Below are 22,194 nucleotides of genomic sequence, written 5' to 3'. Positions count from 1 at the left end.
AGTATATATAAAAAAATAAACACTTCAGAGCAGTGTTCTGCGACAGCTACCGCGTCCTCAGACCCAGCACTTGGAAAATACTTTAAATCAGTGTGTGTGTGTGTGTGTGTGTGTTGAGGGGTTACCGAGAGGCTGGAACCAATCAGCTCACTGGAACACACTCTCAGTCACCTTCAATCAGAACAGCTCACCTGCAGCCCATCACACAGTCGGGCACCACAGCAAGGGGTCACGAGAGGGAGGGACAGAAAGATCCCCCCCCCCCCCCCCCCCAAAAAAAACAAAAACAAAACATGCACAGAGAGGATTCATGGATCAGATGACCTCGGGGTCGTATGAAAAGGAAAAGCTGCCGTGCGTGGTGCTGGCGTGTGAATGTACCAGTGGCCCAGCTTTGTTCCAGCTCAGACCGAAGTGAATGCGGATGGCTTTATTTCAGCACATCTGCTCCGTCTTTGTCAGTGAAAGTGAGATTTTCAACGTTCTATTATCTCATGTCGACACGTACCGGCATCACTGCAATCATTCAGAGGTTGTTGTTTTGTTTTTTTGTTTTGTTTTTTTTGTCACACGGAGCATTTCTAATCAGGGAGATTATTCCAACGGGGATGCTGCGGCCTCGCGTAAAACAAGTGAATTCACCGCTGACATCATTTATTCCACTTATTATCGCTTATTATTCGATAGCTGCAGGTGTGATGTGAAGCGCCGTATGAAGAAAAGGCCTTTTCTGTCTTTAGCACAACTTGCTTTATTCCTGTATTTCAGAACCATGTTTTGGAGTTTACAGCGTTTGCTGGTTTTTTGTAATATAATCTAAGTCATCCTTTTTTTTAAAAAAAACAACAACAACAACAAACAAAAACATTCTCACACCAGAACCTTTTGTTTCTAACAACGCATTAACTCATGAAGGGGGGGGGGAAATATATATATATATATATATATATATAAATTTCTAGAGACCTCGTGTGTGCTATAATACACTTTCACAAACACGCACTGTGGCCGGTCCCTGTTCTTTTAATAAAAACATGGCGCCCACTCACACCTGATTGTTGTCCCGCTGATTGAAAACACACCTGACTCCAGTTTCATCTTGAAATCAGCTGCCAATCCATAATCACACAGTCCTGTGATAGTGTATAATCCCCCCCCCCCTCCAGTAAATAAAATGACCGCGTAAAATCATTTTGCCTCATTTGTTTAACTGGGTTTTCTTGATCCACCTTTTGGGGCTTCTATATATATATATATATATATATATATATCTGAAGATATACGTTATGTTTTTAATGTTTTCACATCAATACGGAAATATAGAAAATACCAAAAAAGACTTCACAAACGTTCAAGCACCACTGCGCATATTCAAAAAAACAAAAAACAACAAAAACCCCGACAGCCCTCCTGACTCAATTCACCTCCAGCCCGGTGATTTATCTTTAAAGACATGTCTAATGCAGCGATGTCTACATTTCTGTCCCTTTCATCAGAAGGTAAGAGGATAGAGGATAATCACAAGCTACCCCCCCCCCCCGCCGTCCCTCTCTGCTTCAGAAAAAAAGATTTAAGGAAGCAGTAGCTTAACATCTCCACCCCCCCCCCCCCACACACACACACACACACAAAGGGACGGCCCTGTTGCTGCCTGGCGGAGGTCTCTCGTTCCCCTGCAGTGTCTCACCCTCCAGCTCCGCTGCCCTTCATGTGTCTCCGGGAGCTGGAAACACAGACAGGTGGACAGACAGCTCTGGCGTAAAGCGGAGGAATGCTGATCGATTCCCTGCAGGGGGGCCCGCCGCACCTCGCTGGTGCAAAAGGACGGGGAGAGGACACCCGGAGGAGAACCATTTCACAGAGGCAAGCTGTGGAGAAAGTGCGTGCGTGTGCGCACGTGTGTGCGCGCAGAGACCTTCAGCTACTCTCTCGGTGCCTCAGCCTCTGGGTGGGAAGTGATTCCACCCAGTTTTCCCGGCAGAGGTGAAGTCTATCTCTACACTGCAGGAATCTGAAGAAAAAAAAAAAATAAAAAATCTAAATTTGCCGCCTGCCCCCCTGCTCGCCTTTAATATAGCAGTTTGAGTGTTACAGTCAAGTTTGTCTGAGTAGGCTTACACGTACAAGATAACTGTAGTACACACACACACACACACACACACACACACAGAGAGAGAGAGAGATGCCCTCGTACGCACACCCCTGCCACCTTTTACTAGTCACTCTAAATGCAAATGGAGGTGATCATCGGCGACAGGCTCGACTCCTGGAGAGATGAGGTTGTCATTTGAGGGGAGTGCCGGCGACGCTCTGAAATGACCAATTACACACCTCGTCCACGCCAGTGTTAGTCCCGAGAACACGGGAGAGGAAGACGACGATAAGAAAGGGAGGAAGATGGGAGAGAAATGAGAGGATGAAAGGAGCGGAAGAATGTGGGCTTTATATCCAAACATCCTTCACCGTCATGTCCGGGGATGATAAATAAGAGCGATACAATCTGCCTGACAGCTGTACCTGCGGTGCATCTCATTAAGGCTTCATAAGCTCATAATGAGCACCATGTGAGTGCAGATGATTATAATCAGAGCGCGATATGATGGGATTCTCGGGGTGAATCCTCTCGGGGGCAGCTGTGAAGTCCCAATGGGCCATACAGGTCATGTGTTTGTTATGAATCAGAGCACATAAACGTGTGTTGTTTCATTTTTCTGCAGGCGGATGCAAAAAGACGCTGAAAGATCCTTTTTTTTTTTTTTTTTTTAAACAAAAGGCATTTATTGCGAAAAATGCACTTGACATGAAAAAAAAAACAAACAATCAACTCAACCACGGGTCATCAGTACAAGACGATGTATAATGATCACATGGTAGAGCGCTGGGTGTGGCCAGCACTGAGCATGACTTCAACGGCACAAAAGGCCTATAAATATTCTGCACAATATAGAATTATATATATACTTTTTTTCCCCCTCTCGCGGTTTTCAACTTGACTCAGCCCTGATGAGCGTCCCTGCTGCACCAAGCTTCTTTTCTTTTTTTTTTCATAAAGTTTCTTTTTTTTTTGTGTGTGTGTGTAAAGAGCTACATACAGAGGCCTCCTCCCACCCTCTCACACACACACACACGCACACACACGCACACGCACACACACACACACACACACACACGCACACACACACACACACACACACACACACACACACACGCACACACACACACAAACACCCAAGTATCCATAGGAACGAATATGGCCGACATCTAATTCAAGATGGTAGGGTGACAGCTCAGGCTTCCTGGAAGGACAAAACAAAAAGGGTGGACAGTAATTTGATACAAGTCCAATTAAATATTGAGGACCTTACAAATGTGCAATGTCGTGTTCATGTCCGGTGGGAATTACCACCGCTGTTGACAGCTTGTTCAGCTGGGTGTTGGATTGGTATATACGACCAGGAAGCTGAGACATGACAAAGCTCACATCACGTAATTAAAACACACCAAAAAACATTTGAGAAACCAGAGGTTCAAGTTATTTTATGTAAAGTGACCACTGTGCAGTGGTTTTATTCCTGACGGTTTGACTGTTGTAAACTCTTTCTCCTCACAGCATCACCCCCATGAAAATAAAAGAGCAAAGATCTGTCGATCTCCAACACAAACGAGGACTTGTGCTTAAGTTTGACTCGATACAAATTAGAGTCCTCAGTTCAGCGGGTGTACAAACAGATAAAGGAAAAAAAAAAAAAAAGGCTGCTCAGGGTTTGAGCAGAGGTGTTCTGGGATCTGCTGTTTTTTTTTGTTTTTTTCTTTATCATCGAGCAAAACAGACAACGAAAAACAACCAGCGGGCTCATCGTACCGATACATGTACAAAGAAAGTGGGAAAGAGAGTCTGCCTCGAAGAAGTAGTGTGTATTTGTGTGTGCGCGTTGACACTTGTAGGCACAAGGGTTTGACTGACAAGTTTGGAAGGCCAATGAAGATACATTTAGCTTAGATTGAAGTTTCAAATCACTATCAAATTTTCCTTTTGTAGTTGTCAAGGAAAAAAAAACACTGGCACTTTTAATTGAAACTCAAATACCACAGTCCAGTACATTTGTATAAAATAAGATTAAAGACCCAAAACTGATTAGTTACACTTTAAATGTGTAAAGAACAAAAGTGAGATGACATATCTGAAAAAAAAACCTTCAGCCTGGTTTGTGCGAGTTGTGACCTGTTTGCAGGAACTTAATCCAAATTGCAGAGTGTTTTCGGTTACATCTGTTGCTCCAGATTCCCAGGATTACCCATAGTGCCTTGCCACTGGCCAAAACATGATTCCGATACCATGACAGGTCGCCTTCACTTCAAAGTTCAGTGTGGACATGGGAATAAATCATTTGATCTAATCTGGTGGGGAAAAAGGTTCACAGAGTCAGATCAGTAATTTGCACTGTTGTTTCTGTCTTGTGCTTGTTTTCTGCACGTCTGCGACGAAATTCTTGAAAGGCCTCATATCGCGCTGTTTATTCTGCAGACGGGTCATTTGGGAAAAATAAATGCCTTTAAAATTACAAACAGTTTGAATTCTCCAGAGTTTAGACGAGCCTCGGAAGCTTTTCACTAATGAGATGCAAAAAAACCAAACAAACAAAACCAGACGTTATTTTGTGCCATTTTCAGTTCCTATTGATCGTGTTCATTTTTTATTTTTTTATTTTTCTGTCTGTTTGTATTTGTCGTTTTCTCCACGAACGCAGTTAACCAAGAAGACTCCACCGCGCTTCACCAACAACAGACTTTCTGACGTTCGTGTGCTCGGCCAATGAATGAGCCTCGCCTGTGTGCACGGCCGTTAGTCGTTTTGTGCTTCATTCCGCACTGGTTTAAAAAAAAAAAAAAAAAAAAAGCAGGTGAGACAAGTCCCTCATACCCGTGTTCTTTCATTCTTTCACTGCTGACCTCTCACTCTGATGTACACACAGTGAACGAGTCGAGATCTGAGTGTCGCTGTGCTTCTGTCTCCACAAACAGAGAAAAAAGGTAGATGGTTGTAGCAGGATGTAAACTAGACGAGCCTGGATTCACACTCGGGACGTACAAATTCACAAGAGCAGACGGACTGCACGCTCACTAAAGCCATACAAAAATATGCGTTAAAGGTCGACGGGATCGGAGGAAAAGTCAACGGCTGGCAGTTGTATGATGGAAAATTTGTGTCCCTGCCCTCTGACTCTCGGGTGTCGTCCCCCCCCCCCCCCCCGCCCGCCTCAATTGCACAATCTTCCAGCATTTAGCATCAACACTGCACATGTTTGGTTTCAAGATATTGCTGCAGTCACATAAAAACTGTTGACCAATTCTCAAGAAAAAAGCTGAGGAACAGGAATTACTGTTAGCGACCTTTGTGACAGAATTCATTGTATTTCCGGTCGGAAATTTCCACATTAGGAACTAAAGAATTTTTTCACATTTCAAACTAAAAAGGCTGGATGAAGATTTAGTCATTTTGACGCACAAAAGAAGTTTCTGTTTTTGCCTAAAACAGAAAGATGTGATAAAAAGCAGTGGAAATCCCTTTTGTCAAGTAAATACATGTGTAAAATACTGTATATGTAGATATACTGGCAGGTTGTATCAAATATTACCAAGTGCATTTCTGTTGTTTCTAATCATACAGAAGTTCAAAAAACAACTTTATAAATACAAATGAATTCTTTTAAAAGAGTTTTGGTGTAACTTTCTGCTCTTTTTTTTTTTTTTACATTCAACATACCAGTTACCTCAGTTTGTTCCAACTGTGGGAGTCTATGACAATCACGTTTAATAAAAAAAAAAAAAAAAAAAAAAAAAAAGTCCTATACATTAATGTAAGATATATAAATAGAAAAATCAATGGCCTAATTGATATTATACTTTTTGAACCATTTGCTTTTAAATTAAAAATCCTGTGACGGATCATCACAGCGTGACAACACAAACATCTATTTCAACATATTAAAAAAAACATAATAATGCTACATGCATTGTTAACATACTCTATATTGGGTTGAAAAGAAACTGTCACAGATTAGATGCGGAGATGTGCTTACAATGATCGTGTAGCGTAGGCTCACACTTCCCTCATCAGCTGGCTGTTAAATTTGCCACTTTTCAAACAAAGACAGCACCCGAATTCAAGTTCTGAGGTCTCAGTGGAAAAAGCAGAGCTGATGCTTTTTGTGCTAGTGTTTGCTGGTGGATGATGCCAAAGGAGGAAAACTGGGAGGCAGGATTCGTCTTTCTGTGCTCTTTGAGTCTCTGTGCCTTCAGTAGTCAACATCACGGCTCTGGAGAACCAACGCTGGGCGAAAGGAGAAGAAAAGCTGCCCTGTTTGCTGTGAGGCTGGGCTGGTTGACGCCAGGACTAGCTTTTTTTTTTTTTTAAGTGTGTGTGTGTGTGTGTGTGTGTGTGTGTGTGTGTGTGTGTGTGTGTGTGTGTGTGTGTGTGTGTGTGTGTGTTGGACTGATATCGACTTCGGAAGATATTTACCAATAAAGGTTTTTTCCGACTGTTAAATGCGTTTTGAGATTAACATGTTAAATACAAATCAAATACTTTTTTTTTTTAGGGTGAGCAGCTTCTTTGTAAGGCGAGTTTCAACAGTTTGGGGTTTCTTTTAGGCAGGTGTGTGTTCACCTTTAATCCAATAAAAAGAAAATCTGGGAAACCGATATCAGCTCAACCTTTGTGTGTGTGTGTGTGTGTGTCTGTGTAGCTGGTGTGTGTGTGTGTGTGTTATGACTCAGAAACAGGAACAGTGTGTGTTCTTTTGTCCACTTTTTGCAGTTCAGAAGCTCTCGACGAAGCTGCCGGGGAACAGGCCGGTCTGTCCCGTCCTCTGCAGAGTGCCTTTGTACCAGCCGTCCTCCCTCTTCTTATGAACGAACACCACGTCGCCTTCCCGCAGCTCGATCTCAGCCTCGCTCTGCGGTGGGTAGGGCACCACCACGCGATACCTGTCGCACATAAGACGGTTACTGGCATGGGTTACATCACATGCTGGAACAGCTGATCTTGAAGAATTGAATCAGCGTCGGTTTCAGTAAACCAATCAGTGCAGAGGAGGTATTCAGTTTGTCTGGGTAACAGGGAACATTGATCCTGGGACCCTCTGGGATCTGTCAATATGTTTGATGGATTCCAGGGCTTACTTGTGAATTTGCAGTCATGTCATGGGGTCAACCTGCCTCGTACACTTGATTTAGCACTTCCCACCATTTTCCAGAATGCCTGTTGACAGACCCCCGAGAAAGGAGCTGCTGAGAGGATTTATATGTTTTATGTTTATAAGATACTATGTAGAGTACATATGCGCACATAAATACAGCTGAGGGGCTGACTAGTTTGTCACCATCAACATTTTTTGGGACACTTCTTCCACAGCACCCTGGCATCTCGTATCGTATTCATTTATGCAAGAGTTCAACAAGGAGGAGAACCCAAGCGCTCGACATCAGAGGCAGGAGGTTGAAACAAAAAGACGAGCTTGAATAACAGACATCTGGTTCAGTTACAAAAACAAAGATCCAAAAACCAGCGAACAAAACAAAGGTTAAGAAGAAGAAGCACCAGAACAAACTCGAGGAATAAGTGCTGAGAAAGAACGTGCTCATGTCAGAACAAAACATATGAACTGACAACTGAGGAGGAGAACGGCTGTGCTAAATAAACAAGATGGGCTGACTGTCTAACAGGAACCGGCGGGAAACAAACACAAAGGCAGGGAGTAAAAAGCAAATGGCTGCAACTGAAGAGTGTTTACAAAATGAAGCAGGAAGTGACTACAAAACAACAAGAAACACAACAAGAAACACAGCAAGGCAATTAGAGACAAAAGGGCAGAACTCAGACCATTTCTACCTGATTGATCACTGACGTGTCATCTAAACTAACACTAACACATTTTTTTTAAACGTTTTGAATAAATCTTGATCCTCTACAACTTAAGAACCAACTTGAACATTCATCACCGCACCAAATCTCACAAGAACATGATGACGTCACTGTCAAACTTACCGTAAAGCTATCAGATATAAAATGACAACACTTCACCATTTCATCCTGTGAGACATTTGTGAGATGTTGTTACAATAAATGTATAAATTCTGGAGTTATGGCCACAAACATGTTTTGTGAATTCACAGTGACCTTTGACCACCAGAAGCTAATCATTTCATCTTTGAGTTTAAGTAAATGCTTGTGCCAAGTTTGAAGAAATCCCCTCAAGGTGTTCTTGAGATCTCGCACTCACGAGAAGAGGATAATCCCTTTGTCGTCGTAGAAGCATAATTGATCATTTATTACATAAATAATTGATTTGTTCAAAAATGTGAAAAAGCACTTGTGTTTGACCCTGATTCAGAAAAGCATTGTCCTCAGCCTGTAAGCATGTGTGTTCACGTGTGTGTGTGTGTGTGTGTGTGTGTGTGTGTGTGTGTGTGTGTGTGTGTGTGTGTGTGTGTGTGTGTGTGTGTGTGTGTGTGTGTGTGTGTGTGTGTGTGTGTGAGCCCACCTCTCTCTGGACAGGGGTTTGGGTTCAGGCCGGAGGACCATCAGAGCGCTGCTGGCACGTGTTGCCGGGGGCGACATGGGAAAGTTGGTGTCCAGTGAACCGGACTTTCGGTGAAGAGGCTCCAGCCCTATTGCGCCCCCCATCTCGCTCTCGATCGGACAGGAGCCGGCTCGTCCCATTGGACAGGAGCCTGAGCGGGCGTGGTGGTGGTGATGGTGGTGAGGATGGTGGACGGGGTCGGTGGCCAAGGCGCCCGGGCCCACCAGGGAGGGGTCGTGGGTGGGCGGGGAGGACGGGGGTGAGCGAGGTTTCTTCTTGGCTGCGGCCCCCGACAAAAGTTTTAATAAACCTCCTGCTTTCCTCTCCTTCTGAGGATGGAGGGATGAAGGGGGAGATGCAAAGAGAAGATGGAGGCACAGAGGGAGGGGGGAACAGGAAAATAAATCAACTGAGAGCAGGCAGGGGTCTTCTTTTTCCTGACAACTGGAGGATGACAGATTTCATGAAGCCTCTTTTGATCAAATGGAAGCCAAACTCATGTCTGTGTAAACAATAACTCTAATGTTTCTTTTAAACCAGAGCAAAAATGCATAGAAGAATATTTCAAAGATTTCTACAATATCTTTACATTTTAAAATAATTTGCAATAATATATTATTGTCACATCAGAATAAACCTGGTAAAACAATATGAGGTGTTTCCCTATCATTGTTCATATAGATGATATATTGGAAAACGACTGGCCAGAGGAGGGAGAATTAAATGTGCTTTTCCATTTTTGGGGGGACTGTTTCTGTTAGAAGGACACAGGGGACATGCCCCTACACTTTTTTTTGGAAATAATTCATTCTTTCCCTCTTACAAGAATAGTTTGACATTTTTGAACATACTTACTCACTTTCTTGCTAAATTAGTGTAGTACAAAGACACCGTGGTCTTAGAAGAAGCTGTGCCGTGGCCGTTTCTTGACTAAGTACAGTTTAGTCATCCACTCAGTGCTTCTGTGTTGTGTCTCTGCTGGTTCTCTTGCAAGCTCACTGTATATTTGCCAACAAATAAATTACAACAAGACCTGTGAAACCACAAGGAATTTTTTTTATAATTTGACTATGACTATGACTTTATTTGAGCATATACTATGGCAGGATTTTATGATGCAGCTGAGACTACTGAGCTAGTTTTCTGGGTTTTCCAGCAATGATAAACCAAAAAGGAAATGTCAGTTTTGGCTCCTTGTATCACCAAATTTGTGATTCAAGGTGAATTGCAGGTGACTCTCTTACACCAGATTGACAAACTGTTCCTCAAGTGGCAGCCATAATATCAATGTGGAGCAATTTCAGAGAGAGAAGAAAAAATAGTTCTCGGTCTACAATTCACGTCAAAATGAAGATTCACATCAAAATGAAAAAAGGCAGATTCTTTTATTTATTGTCCCGGCTTTCACTCACGGCTCAGGATGAAGGAAATAGTAGTGAAGTAAGTAGCTATCACAATTGAGTCCACAGTGTGAATGCCTACTCAGTCACAGTGTTTTTAACACAGAAGTATCGCAGCAAAGTTGTTGGCAAATTCTTTCTTGATTACATGTGCAGCTGAATAGGCTGTATTGATTACAGGGAAAGGGTTTCTTAATGGCAGCAATGAATACAGATTCATGCTTTTCCATTTAGGCTTCATTTTTGATGGATTATGGGGGGCTGCACAAAACGGTCCATTCAGCAGACTCTTGCAGCTCGACGCGATTTTACACTCTCAGTCATGACAACATAGATCAATACTGAGCATGCACAGCCCGTGCCCGTAGGGGCGGCAGCAAATATTTTTGTATCCCTTTATTATTATTATTATTATTATTATTAGTTTTCTGCCCTGGCTCAAATTCCCACAAGCAGGAATGAAGTAGAAACATCAAACTTAGCACAATAACTGGAAATGATGTGCATAACCTTCTGAAGAAAGATGACCGTAATCGGCCGGATGGTGGTGCTGTAATTGAGGCATAAAAATGTAACTTTTGAAAGGCCACGCCCCTCACATTGTAAATTGGATTAAATTTAAATTTGACAAACAGGTCAAGCTCAATGTGTTCGACGAAAAAGCCTCTGGACCTCTGCCATAATGGATTTTCTGCAATCTTAAATTTTTGCAAAAACAATTTTTTTTACATCTTCTCCTAAAACGTAGGTCCGATTGCCACCACATTTTTTTGTAGCTCATTATTACACAGAGCTGATTAAACATTTTATAAAGCTTGACATCTTATTTGGTTTTCAAGATATTGACCAATAACATTTACAAGGGGAGGGGCTAAGCGGTATCTCTCGTTAGTGGCCGCACCGATTTGCATGAAAATTAGTTCACACGATCTATGGTCATGACTGAGTTGCTGCAATAAAATTTAGAAAGATAAATCAAAGTGGGCGTGGCATATCACCGAATATCTACATTTAACATTACAAACAACAAAATCTAAATAAATCATCCCTACATCCTACTGAGCAGAGCTTTCTTTTAGCACATCCCCTGAACTATCTTGCTGTATATCTTTCTTTGACAAAACACTTCTCATCTTCAAAATGATGTATGAAGTTTTTTTTCAGAATTTTATCACTAACATTTCGACTGTTGTGAGCAGTTGTTTAAACAGAGGACTGATTAGGGCATGTGGGCATGGCCTGTTCATCCTTAGGCTCCATCTCATGCCTGTGCTCAATGTCCTTTGAGCTGGGACAAGGTAGAGACATGAAACTTAGTGCAATGCCTGGACATGATCTGCTACTGCTTCCCAAGAAATATGATTACAATTGTCCAAATATAGGTGTACCTATCTTAAAGTTCAAAATGGGAAAACTTGGTAGACGTTTCTGTTCAACCAGCTCTTGCTGCATGCTGCTTTAGTTTTAGCCAAATGAGCTGCTGTGTATATATTATTTGGTTTTTTTTCTCCAAAAAAAAAATTCAGCCAAGGAGTTGTGTATGATGGCATTTTCACTGATGTGGTATGCGCCCTAACCGCTGGGCAATCGGGTTGCATGATTGCTATATTTTTGGCGAAGCAAAGAGCTTTCATATTAGCTGTATTTCAGCTTTAGCTATCAGTTTCTTTAACAAACTGGCCACTGGGTCAAGAAGAAGATCTTTTTACACTCTGCAATGTCTATAACACACAATGATATGATAAACCATAGTCCATGAGCAACAGCAGAAGGTTTTAATGAAATAGTTTTGCAGCACAATCATAGTAATGTATAAAATATTATAATATTGTTTTGTTATTGAGGCATTCACCCGCCTTGGCTGCACTGTTTTCTAACCCTACATCATAACATAGGCAAGCCATTAAAAGTAGAAACTGGCTCACACTTCTGCACGTTGAAAAGGGTGAAGTCTCATTAAAGACACAAAAAGGAACTTCAGCACACAAGTAGCTCAAAACTACCAGTTTCAATTAAGTTCATCGCAGCTACACCTGTGAATTAGGTGTCACATCACCTATTTACAGCATCACACGAGTTGTTCGTCTAATTATGTGCTGTATCATGCTACGGTGTACATTTGATGTATTGAATACTGTACATCCTGTCACTGAGCTTAACAGTGGGAGCTCATCTCGAGATAATAACAACAACGTATCGTCACACCACAATCAACACTTTTTCCGTATATTTAACATTTAAGTTATATCTGTCTGTCTATCTTTTCCATCACGTATTCTTTGCTGCCAGCCCACCACTGCTTTCAGCCCCCTGTAGAAGGTCTGCCCGGCTGTCACACCAAATTTGCAAGCCTTTGCAGATGGCTGCGTAATACTGTCGACTACTCAACCAGGCTTTAAGAAAAACCTGCCTGTGCTGCAAGATGCTGTGAAAAGTAGAAGTTGTCAGTAAATATGGAAGATGATCAAAGCAATGATCTGTCCTCGAAAAATCCAGACTGCAGAAAGATTTCCTCTTCTTTTTCGAACTAATTTAGAATTGCATGCAACTAATGAGCTCAAAAGTCGTAATAACACTAAGAAAGAAACAAGCACAGATACTTGTTAAAAGGCTCTTTGACGGTTATGCAGCACAGCCTTCATGGCATAAGATGGCGTTTCGTTTCGTTTCGTTTTTTTTTTTTTTTTTTTTGCCAAAACTGCTCTGAAAGAGGCACTCACAGTTCAGCTCGTTCATTTACGACATGAATTACACCCACTTTGGTTGGTCGGTAACTTAATTTGGATGATCTGACAAGGTTATTTATTCCGGCACAAATGTCTCACTGTGACACTCTGTCAATTAAACCTCAATTATTTTTTATAGAAGCAAAATTGGGGCCATTGTTATTATCTCAATTGTATCTATCCATCCATCCATAAAACCATCTATTATCTTTACATGCTTTATCCTGAACAGGGTCATGGGGGGCTGGAGCCTATCCCAGCTGGCTTTGAGTGAAGGTTGGATACACCTGCACAGTCTCCAGTCCATCACAGGTAAACTAAACAGGGCCAAACAAAAGAACCTTTAAGGCTGCCATCTGTTGGAAGTTCATAGGAGTTCATGAAATTTGGTAAAAATATTTCTGTTCAATGATCCGCCAAACAGACACTGGAGCAGAAATACACATTTCTGGCATTTCATAGAGCAGCTGATTAAACAACCAAACTCACACCAGCATCTCAAACCAAAATGTATCTTATAACTACAGGGATGATATTTAGATGTTGTGACACTGCTCCCAGTATCAGTCATAATAGCTGATCAAAATCAAATCAAACTAAAAAGGAAAGTGTTAAGGCACGGCACGGAAAAAAAGTGCTTAGAAAGGCACTTAGAGAGGCCATATAAATACTTTGACTCACAACAGAAAACAAACTGCACTCCTTACTATTACTCTCTAAGAGCCAGGGCATTAAAGATATGCAAATAGAGATTGTCTGAATTCTGATTTGGGTAAGGGAAGAGAAGATGGAGAGGTAAGTAAAGACAAAAAGATGAAGGGATGGAGGAAGAAAGGAGAAAGGAAAGAAGAACAAGAGGGAGATGCAAGGACAGAAAAAAGGAGGAAAAAGAAGCTCGAGAGTGGGTGTAATGACAAAAAGGAGAGGGGAGGATGGAGAGAACGGAGGGATGTAAGGCAGAGAGAGAAACGGAGGGAGGTGGGATTGAAAATGGCACAAAAAGTGAATAATCACTCCCTCTCTTCTTTCATCTGCAGGCTTAAAGGCTTAATCAGCCCTCCTGCCAGCGTGTGTGCTCTTCTGTGTGCGTCTGTTTACACGAGTGTGTCAGACTCCGGGTGTTGTTCCAAAATAAACCAGCAGAGTGCAGCAGACACTCGCACAGTAATCAGATTCTGGACCTGACATGCAGGTTGCATGGTATCTAAATAAATTGTGTTTATGTTTGCGTGTGTCTGCCTTTCATTCCAAAAGTAAGAACCGACAAATACACACACACAGACATGAATAAAACAAAACAAAAAATTCATTGTGAATGCTGCCTATCTAATCATCGCTCAGAGTTGATACCAGTGATGCACCGGATGCCACCTTCTGTCCACCCACAAAGCTAATTACTCTGCCATTTTACCCATCCACGCTCAGCACTCTTGAAATGCTTGCAAGGTAAATCAACTGAAAGAAAAAAGATTAAATATAGAAAATGAAAATCTAAAGAGAATCCCAGAATAAACTGCGACGAAGCCCGTCAACCACATGATGGCAACTTAATGTTTATGTTGATGGGCTTATTTTCCTACTCACAGCGGTCAGTTTGTTGATGTAAGAAAAAACAAAAAAACAAAGGTGCCAACATTATTTCAATTCCACTTAAGAGTTAAATGTGAGACTAATTTTGCAATCAGTACAAAAACTGTGCAGTTACCAGATTAGAGGAAAAATAGGACTGAAAATAAGATACCAGCACACCGCACAGTCCATATTACCTGAACTCAAGGTCTTCAATATGTGTCAAGACAATTTCTGACTTTTTAGGACCTGCTGAAATCCTGTAAACACTTCTGACAGTCTTCTCTTTGGCAGTCGCCCTGTGAGTGCAGACGCCTTGGGAATGGTCTACAAACGCATCCCAGTGTCCGGCGTGATATGTGTCTGTAATGCCGGCTGCACTCTGGACAGTGTGACAGTGTGTCGAACAGAGATTACCCTAAACTCTGTCTGCCAGGCACTTATCAAAGCTGTTACATCATTTCCTTTGCAACAAAGTGTAACTCATGGACACTGTGACTTCAGACCCGATGTTTCTGGTCTGCCAAGCTCACAGCAACGAAGGCATACATTGCGAATGGGAGTTAGACTGAAAACTCATTATCATTTTATATTTTGGGACTGAAGGTGGCAAACACCTGTTTTTATGCAGATATTTAGTATCTTTTAAATTTGATCTAGTAAACTTGTCTGGCCCAAAAAAACAATAAATAGTCTAATTTTTCTCCTAAATTGTATTGCTGTTTGGGCTCAAGGCTTTGGAAACAGAATTTAGATCATAAATCGAGGCTACAAGTACAGCAAAATTCATATTGAGAGGTTGTTTTGGGAAAGGCAGAAGCTCATTTAGGGCAAGTTGTCAAAGCAGAAGAAAATTTCACCAACAACCACAATGATTGATTTTTGGACAGACGTTTGATTTTTTTTTTTGTACAATTCTGTGATAAAATGGGGGCTTTGTTTTATATCAGAATGATATTAAAGGATGATATAAAAGCCCTTTTTTTGTGAAAAATTAGGTTTTTAATACTATAAATATATTTAGTGTGTGGGCTAGAAATCTGCCTCTAAAATGCAAGTTTAGGCCTTCTATTAGTCTGACAATATAAACAAGGCCCCTGCCTGCAGTTCCATAGTCAATGAGCTGTTTGTCAGGTAGCCATGTAGTTAGATTAGCTGTCCCAGACAGTGGGAGCCAACAGTGAAACAAATGGAGCTGAGACAGATGCAAGCTTTCGCTGCCATCCTTCACTGTCAGTGCAGCCCGATTTAACATCCACGGCTTTAACACTGCAGCTCTCACAACATATAAGATGGCATTCAGCATTTGTGCCAACTGCCTGACTGAATGACACTTAGCGAGGTAGAGGAGGACTACTGGCACATCAAAAACGCATATATAGAGACATACACGCCACAGATTTTCACACCCACTAAACAGTGAAAGGCGGAATACAAAACACTATTTTGACCTGACATAGTGTTACAGTTAATTAAAAAAAAATATAATGTGAGTATTGAGAGGATGAAAATAGAAGTGGCACCAGGTTTCTTTGCTGGGTGGTCTCGTGCCGACTAAAAACATAAATTTAAAGATTAGCTGTGCGACCTTGAATTCCCTGCTCTGACAAAATAAGCGGGACTCTGCATATTTTCATTAATAATGGTGGTCAGATTTATAGAGGAAATAATTACTTGAATAATCAATAAGCTAATTAATTTCTATCTTTCTATCTATAACTTAGTAAGCAAAAATACCAAAAGTTTTGAACTTTTTGTTTCTCAGTTGTAAGGAGTTCTTACCTTTCTGTCTTAGTTGTTAGAAAATAAATGCTTTTTGGGTTTTGGAGAAGTAAACAGACAAAATCAACTCTTTGAATAAATGAGCTTTGGTTTTAGAACATTGTAATGGACATTTTTGTTTAACTGGTTTTTGACATTTTATAAACCAAAATAATAATCATCACATGTTGAAAAGTTGTTGTTTTATCACCTGAGTCAGACTCCTGTGCTCTTATTGCTTTAAAAAAAAAAAAAAAAAAAAAAATACAGCAAATATGGTTTGTATTGTAGTTGGTCATAATGGGATTATTCTACAGGTTACAGCAATCAATATTCAGACTAATTTTTAATAAAAAGGTGATTTTAATTGTTTGAGAAACTGATTTCCCACGGTTTATTTTGTGTTGTGATTAAACACGTGGAGACAATATTAGAAGAACATCCAAATAATCCATTTGGAAAAAAGTGCAAATTCCGCTTACTTCTCAAAATACAATGAATATTTTCTATACAAAATCTGACTGTTGAATGTTGGTGCAAAAAGGATACTTGACTCTGCTGAAAAGTGTTTTTGTAATTATTGGTGAGGGTGAGCCTCACCTTCTCTGGTTTGGGTGCGAGGACGCCTGGGGTGGGAGCGTGGGAGGGGCCTGGCGATGGCGGCTGCAGGGGACTGGCTAGCTCACCGTTGAGGAGCACGGCTGACACGTTTGGAGGCGTGAGACAGGAGAGAGGGGAGGAGAGCGGGAGGATGGGCCGTGAAGCAGGGGAAGAGAGGGGTGAAGGCCCTAAGCAGGGTCCTGGAGACACCATGGAGAGGGGACGACCCGATTGGCCAGGGCAGCGCGAGGGAGAGGAGCTCTGAGGACGCAGGGGAGAGATGGCCACCGTGGGGCGCTCCGGGCTTCCAGCAGGTGGACTGTGGACTGAAACGCACAGAAATACAGAGTGGATTATTTTTGCTGAGGGGGCTCAGGCCTGCAGCCATCACTCAGTATTAGGCCCATAATCATTTGTTGTCATTGAGTTTGACGCCATGATCTTTTTCCTTAATATCTGAGGAGAGAATTGGTTTTAAAATAGTGTCTCAGTCCGTATTTCTGAATTAACAGGCCTGGCTGTGTGTATGTTCAGCAATGATAAGCAGTAAGCATCATTATGAAAACAAATTGCTCTCTCCTTCCTTCAAGATGGACCCGAAGTACTGGACTATTTTGTCTCAACTTTAAATGACTGAAATGTGTCTCTTGGTAAATACAATTACTTTAAACACTGTTGTGCGTAAATGCTGTTATTCACTAATGTTAGGGATGCTGGTTACACCCGCACTGAGCAGGAAGCAGAGAAAACAAAGAGGCCAGTTGATCATATAGAAAAAAGTATAGAGTGAGCTTCATTTGTGCACAACAGTGATGCACACTGAGCATAGAGAAGCAATTTCTTGAGTATTCCAATTTAATTGCTGGATCAACATCAGTACCTGAATTACATGCGTTTTTGTGACCACATGTTTGTGCACATTTGCTATTTCTCCATCCACATGAAACTTGAGAGTGCACATCAAGTTTCGTGTCAAATTTCAGGTGAGTAAAGAGAAATAACAGTGAGCAAAACACGTAAACAAACTTTCAGTTACTTACTAACTTACAACTTACTGATTTAAAACGGTGTGAATTTAGCAGTGGTTAATTCACATCACTTGCACATTTGGTCTGTTGAAAGACAGCTGCAAAGTAAAGATAACATGCCAATATGAATTTGTCAAATAACAAATTTAAATATAAAAGGAGAAATCAGCTCGACCAACAACTCTCAGTTCATGCCTCTGTCTGCAGAAGCACCATTTTTTTTAACTAATACTTAGTGTGCTTTACTTTCATTATCTGGCACTGGAAACATCATCTGGCACTAATAAACATAAACAACACAACAGACACAGAAGTGCTTAACTCTAAACTCAACCCCTGCAGAAACAAAAGCTGTCTAAGATGTCCTGAGTTTCCAGCACTTCTCTAAGCCTTTAGTTTGCATAAGGACATTTGGTGCTAATGAGGATAAAAGTGCACAAAAATGCACACCCACAGAAACATACAGGCATGCATGTGCACGCACACACACACACACACACACACACATACTCCAGGCTGCTAGCCACCTGCTCTTCAACACTGCAGCACTCAGGCTAAAATCCACAGAGAGGTGCGCTGGTCATGTGATAAAACCACTAAACGCTAGAACTATGCACATACTTTATTTTGTAATGCAGACCAGATGTGTGTGTGTGTGTGTGTGTGTGTGTGTGTGTGTGTGTGTGTGTGTGTGTGTGCGTGTTTGCATCCATGAGAGAGAGGGAGAGAAAAACAGAGAGAAAAGGGGAAATAAGGAGAGAGAGAGCGAGAGAGAAGGGAGAAGCTCTGTCATTACGCCTCCATAAAATGAAAAGCACAGTGATGTCATTCAATTCAGCTGCGTGTTTGTGAGTCTGTGTGTTCACTTGTGTGTATGCAAGTATGTGGGCGTGCACATGTCAGTGTGTGTGTGTGTGTGTGTGTTATTCTTGGCACGCCTCTCAGTGTGTACTTTTCAGCCTCCAAAAACAAACCTTCACCATTATTTTTCTCAGAGGAAGAAAGAAAAGATACAAAGAGAGAGACAAAGGCTCGTTGGAGGGATGAAGAGACTCTGAGTGGAGAACAAAGCTGATATGATCTAACCCTTCCACAGACACAGGTGTGTGTGTTTCTGGGGGTTGTGTGCGTGGGTGCTTGTGGAACAAAGAGTAACGCTGCATAATTAGAGTGCTTAGCAATGTCTTTGTTTGTGTGTGGATGTGTGCACCGCTTGAATGCTTGAGTGCATGTAGTAACACTGTGATTGTGCTAAAACACCCAACTGAGTACCATCATGTTCTCATACAAATAGTCTGAACTGAACATGTGCATTCAAGTGGTTGTATTCAGGAGTTGTGTGCTGTACAGTGCTGAGACAGAGTAAGGATATTAAGGTGGAGGACGTGCATGAGACACATTCAAGAGATTCACATCCAGTCTAACGCGGCCTTGATAGTTGTCTTTGTCGCTAACCTCAACTGTGCGTGAATCATAGTTAAGTTGTCTTGTAACACTTGATGATGAACCAACGGCAGATTTACACAATCTCATCTCAGATGATGTGGGGAACAAAAAAAATATGTGGGCAGCATTACATTTACTCCACAACACATTTGAGAGATGCATCAAAGCTTAGCACGGGTATGAGGAGGCACAGTGGTAATCTCACTGCCTCACAGCGAAAATCCACCAGCTGTCTGGGTTCGGTCTGTATAGAGATTCACTGTGAACACTTTGTCCTTCCATGTGTGAAGATAGGGAAGTGCATAGGCAAAAATATGTCAAAATGACTCAGGATGTCCTGATCAAGCTTTTTTAATGATCTGATCTGAGTCATTTAATCTTGAGACTCTGCCTATATCAAGTCTTGATCCCATGCTTGTACTTTCCTAGATAATACAGCTTCAGATACTTCAAGTTCTTTGAAATCTTTTAAGTACGTATGTAAGTAAGTATGTTTTTATGCTTGACAGCTGGATACGTGCGTTTTGGGGGTTTAATCACAAAACAAACAACGATATGCAACATATCTTTAAAAACTATTACATTAAAAAGTGTAGTGTTTTTGTGAATTGATACAGAATCACAAAACATAATATTGCCATTGTCATGTATACTGATATTTTCTTACACCTCTAACGTAAAAGTCTGTCCTATAAAGAATAATTCACATATTTTGGAAGAACATGACTGGAAATCACCGACCTCAGCCCAATCCAACACCAGACTCACTGACTGTGAGCCAGACCTCATCGCAGCAGCAGAACCCCTGACCACTGCAACATATTTCATATTTAAGTGTCCACTTACTCCTTACTTTTAGCCATTTGGTATATGTAAACACCATTAACTGGATCCTTATCTTTCCATTTATTTGGGCACTCATCCAGCTTTTCATAGCTTTAATATGCTTGCTTGTTTGTCTTGTTTGTTGGATTATTGTCAAAAAACAATTACACATTGCACACCATTGAAGAAACGGGCGGTTAAATACGGCTTCCTGCAAAACTGCACACGGTGTAATAGCTACTTGAATTAATGACTGCTCAATATTCCATTATTCTGTAATCAGAGAGCAAGTTGGCTACAATGCTGCAAGGTCCCACATGATCTGGACTCTGCTCTTTTAGGCCTGTAGGCTGGTGCAGCTTTACTGCAGAGCATAATATTGGAGAAACACCATAGACAGACACATCTCCAAGTGAATTCTTTTAACTTGCTGAACATTGTATGATAATCAGTGAATGAGATTCATCAATAACTGTAAAAAAAAAAAAAAAAAAAAAAAAAAAAAAAATAAAAGATGCTTCTGAAGGTTTAATAATCAAAGTGTAAAACACAGATTAACATTACTTCATGTGTATTTCTAGAAGTGTGCAGCATTTCTTACCCAGCTGCATTGAGGTGCGTGCCTGGTTAACCGTGTGCTGGCTGGAGCGCAGGCAGTTCTTCAGCTGGGCGGCGGCAGTTTGCGGCGAGGAGGCGGGACTGATGCTGTTCACAGAGTTGGCTGAGTTTACCAGTGGAGTGGAGGGACGGGAGGAGGAGGAGGGCCCAGGGGACCCTGGAGACGAAGGGTCGGAGATTTTACTTCCCACCGGACTGCACCCACTTCCTCCTACAGGACTGGACAAACACGAGCCCCGAGTAGCACCAGCTCCGAATGGAGCCCTTTAGAGAAAAGAGGAGAAAGCGACGTTGACTTGTTTAATTCATGAAATGATTATAGCTGATATTTAATGATTTTCACATTCATGAGGACAAGTCTTGTGTAACATAAAGTTTACTGCATTGGAAACAGTGCTCTTACTTATAAATACATTTTTAGGCACATTAGTGGCCTGGCTTGTGATCTGTTCGTCAGTACAGCATTTTTTGGTTCAGACTTAAACATCTTTAAATCTGTAAGTTTTCAATGAAATTTGGAACTGATATCCATAATGCCCTGAGAATTAATCCTACCTAGCTAGAAATATTTTGTTCTAAAAATGTTCTGTGAATATTATGCAATTTTATAGTAACATTTTGAATGTTAGTATCTTAAATGAAGGATAATGTTCACAATTTTGTGTTAACGTTCTTGAAATGTTTTTCACAACACTGTCATAAAATGACTGATGGATAGATGGATGGATGGAGGGAAGGATGGATGGAAGGATAGATGGATGGAAGGATAGATAGACGGATGGATAGATGGACAGACGGATAGACGGACGGACGGACGGACGGACGGACGGACGGACGGACAGACAGACAGACAGACAGACAGACAGACAGACAGACAGACAGACAGACAGATAGATAGATAGATAGATAGATAGATAGATAGATAGATAGATAGATAGATAGATAGATAGATAGATAGATAGATAGATAGATAGATAGATAGATAGATAGATAGATAGATAGACAAAAATATAAAAATGCAAAGTATATACCAATAAAATAGAATAATATCAAATTAAACAACAGTGCAACGGTGTTAATAATGTAGAGCAGATTTGGCCAACTATTTGTTATTGTAAAATCTTATGGCAGTGGGCAGGAATGATCTCCTGCATCTGTCCTTGCGACAGCCGAGCTGGATGAGTCTGTTTGAGAAAGTGCTCCGCTGTTTAAAAAAATATTTGTAATTTCTTTTCCAGAATGTTATTATTTTAGAGTCGGATAACGAGCTTTAAAAAAAACAATATGCAAGTGTTTGATGGTAACATTCTTAAAATATCTTTAGAATGTTTGAATAGAATAATATCCTTCCTTTAAGAAAAAAAAAAAATTCCCACTGAAAACATTTCTAGATAATTTCATAATTTCTTGCTGGGAATCTGAGAATGTCTTCGGGGATCCAGTGACTTTTCCTCAACAACCAAAAAAAAGGGTTCTATTTGTGGTTGTGAGAAAAAACTGCTGACTCTCATGATATTTTGTGCACTGCTCGGGGTGAACTGAATAAGTTGGTGATCTTCTTCCTTGGCACCATGAAAGAATCAAAACATACATTTTCCTAACACTTTGGTTAAGGACCAAATACTTATTTAATGCTAAT

General features: G+C 41.1%; 1 protein-coding gene across 2 annotated transcripts in view; it reads right to left on the bottom strand.

The window, feature by feature from the left end:
- Positions 1 to 2,597: 2,597 nt before the first annotated feature.
- The window catches only part of LOC138620888 (E3 ubiquitin-protein ligase SH3RF3-like), a 99,487-nt gene continuing 79,890 nt past the window's right edge, over positions 2,598 to 22,194 (bottom strand). For both annotated transcript variants that reach the window (XM_069698505.1, XM_069698504.1), the window contains 4 exons: positions 20,539 to 20,819; positions 16,639 to 16,964; positions 8,544 to 8,911; positions 2,598 to 6,987 (listed from right to left, as the gene is read on the bottom strand). In XM_069698505.1, coding sequence (XP_069554606.1) covers positions 6,819 to 6,987; positions 8,544 to 8,911; positions 16,639 to 16,964; positions 20,539 to 20,819 — 1,144 coding nt within the window. In that variant the 3' untranslated portion in view covers positions 2,598 to 6,818. The remainder of the gene's footprint in view (positions 6,988 to 8,543; positions 8,912 to 16,638; positions 16,965 to 20,538; positions 20,820 to 22,194) is intronic.

This window comes from Brachyistius frenatus, unplaced genomic scaffold (genome assembly GCF_029030835.1).
Source record: "Brachyistius frenatus isolate BFR_SWC_R1_liver_20210118 unplaced genomic scaffold, ASM2903083v1 Contig_27, whole genome shotgun sequence".
Taxonomy (NCBI): Eukaryota; Metazoa; Chordata; class Actinopteri; family Embiotocidae; genus Brachyistius; species Brachyistius frenatus.
Note: the sequence above shows the minus strand (reverse complement) of the source record. Positions and strands in the feature narration are given on the sequence as shown.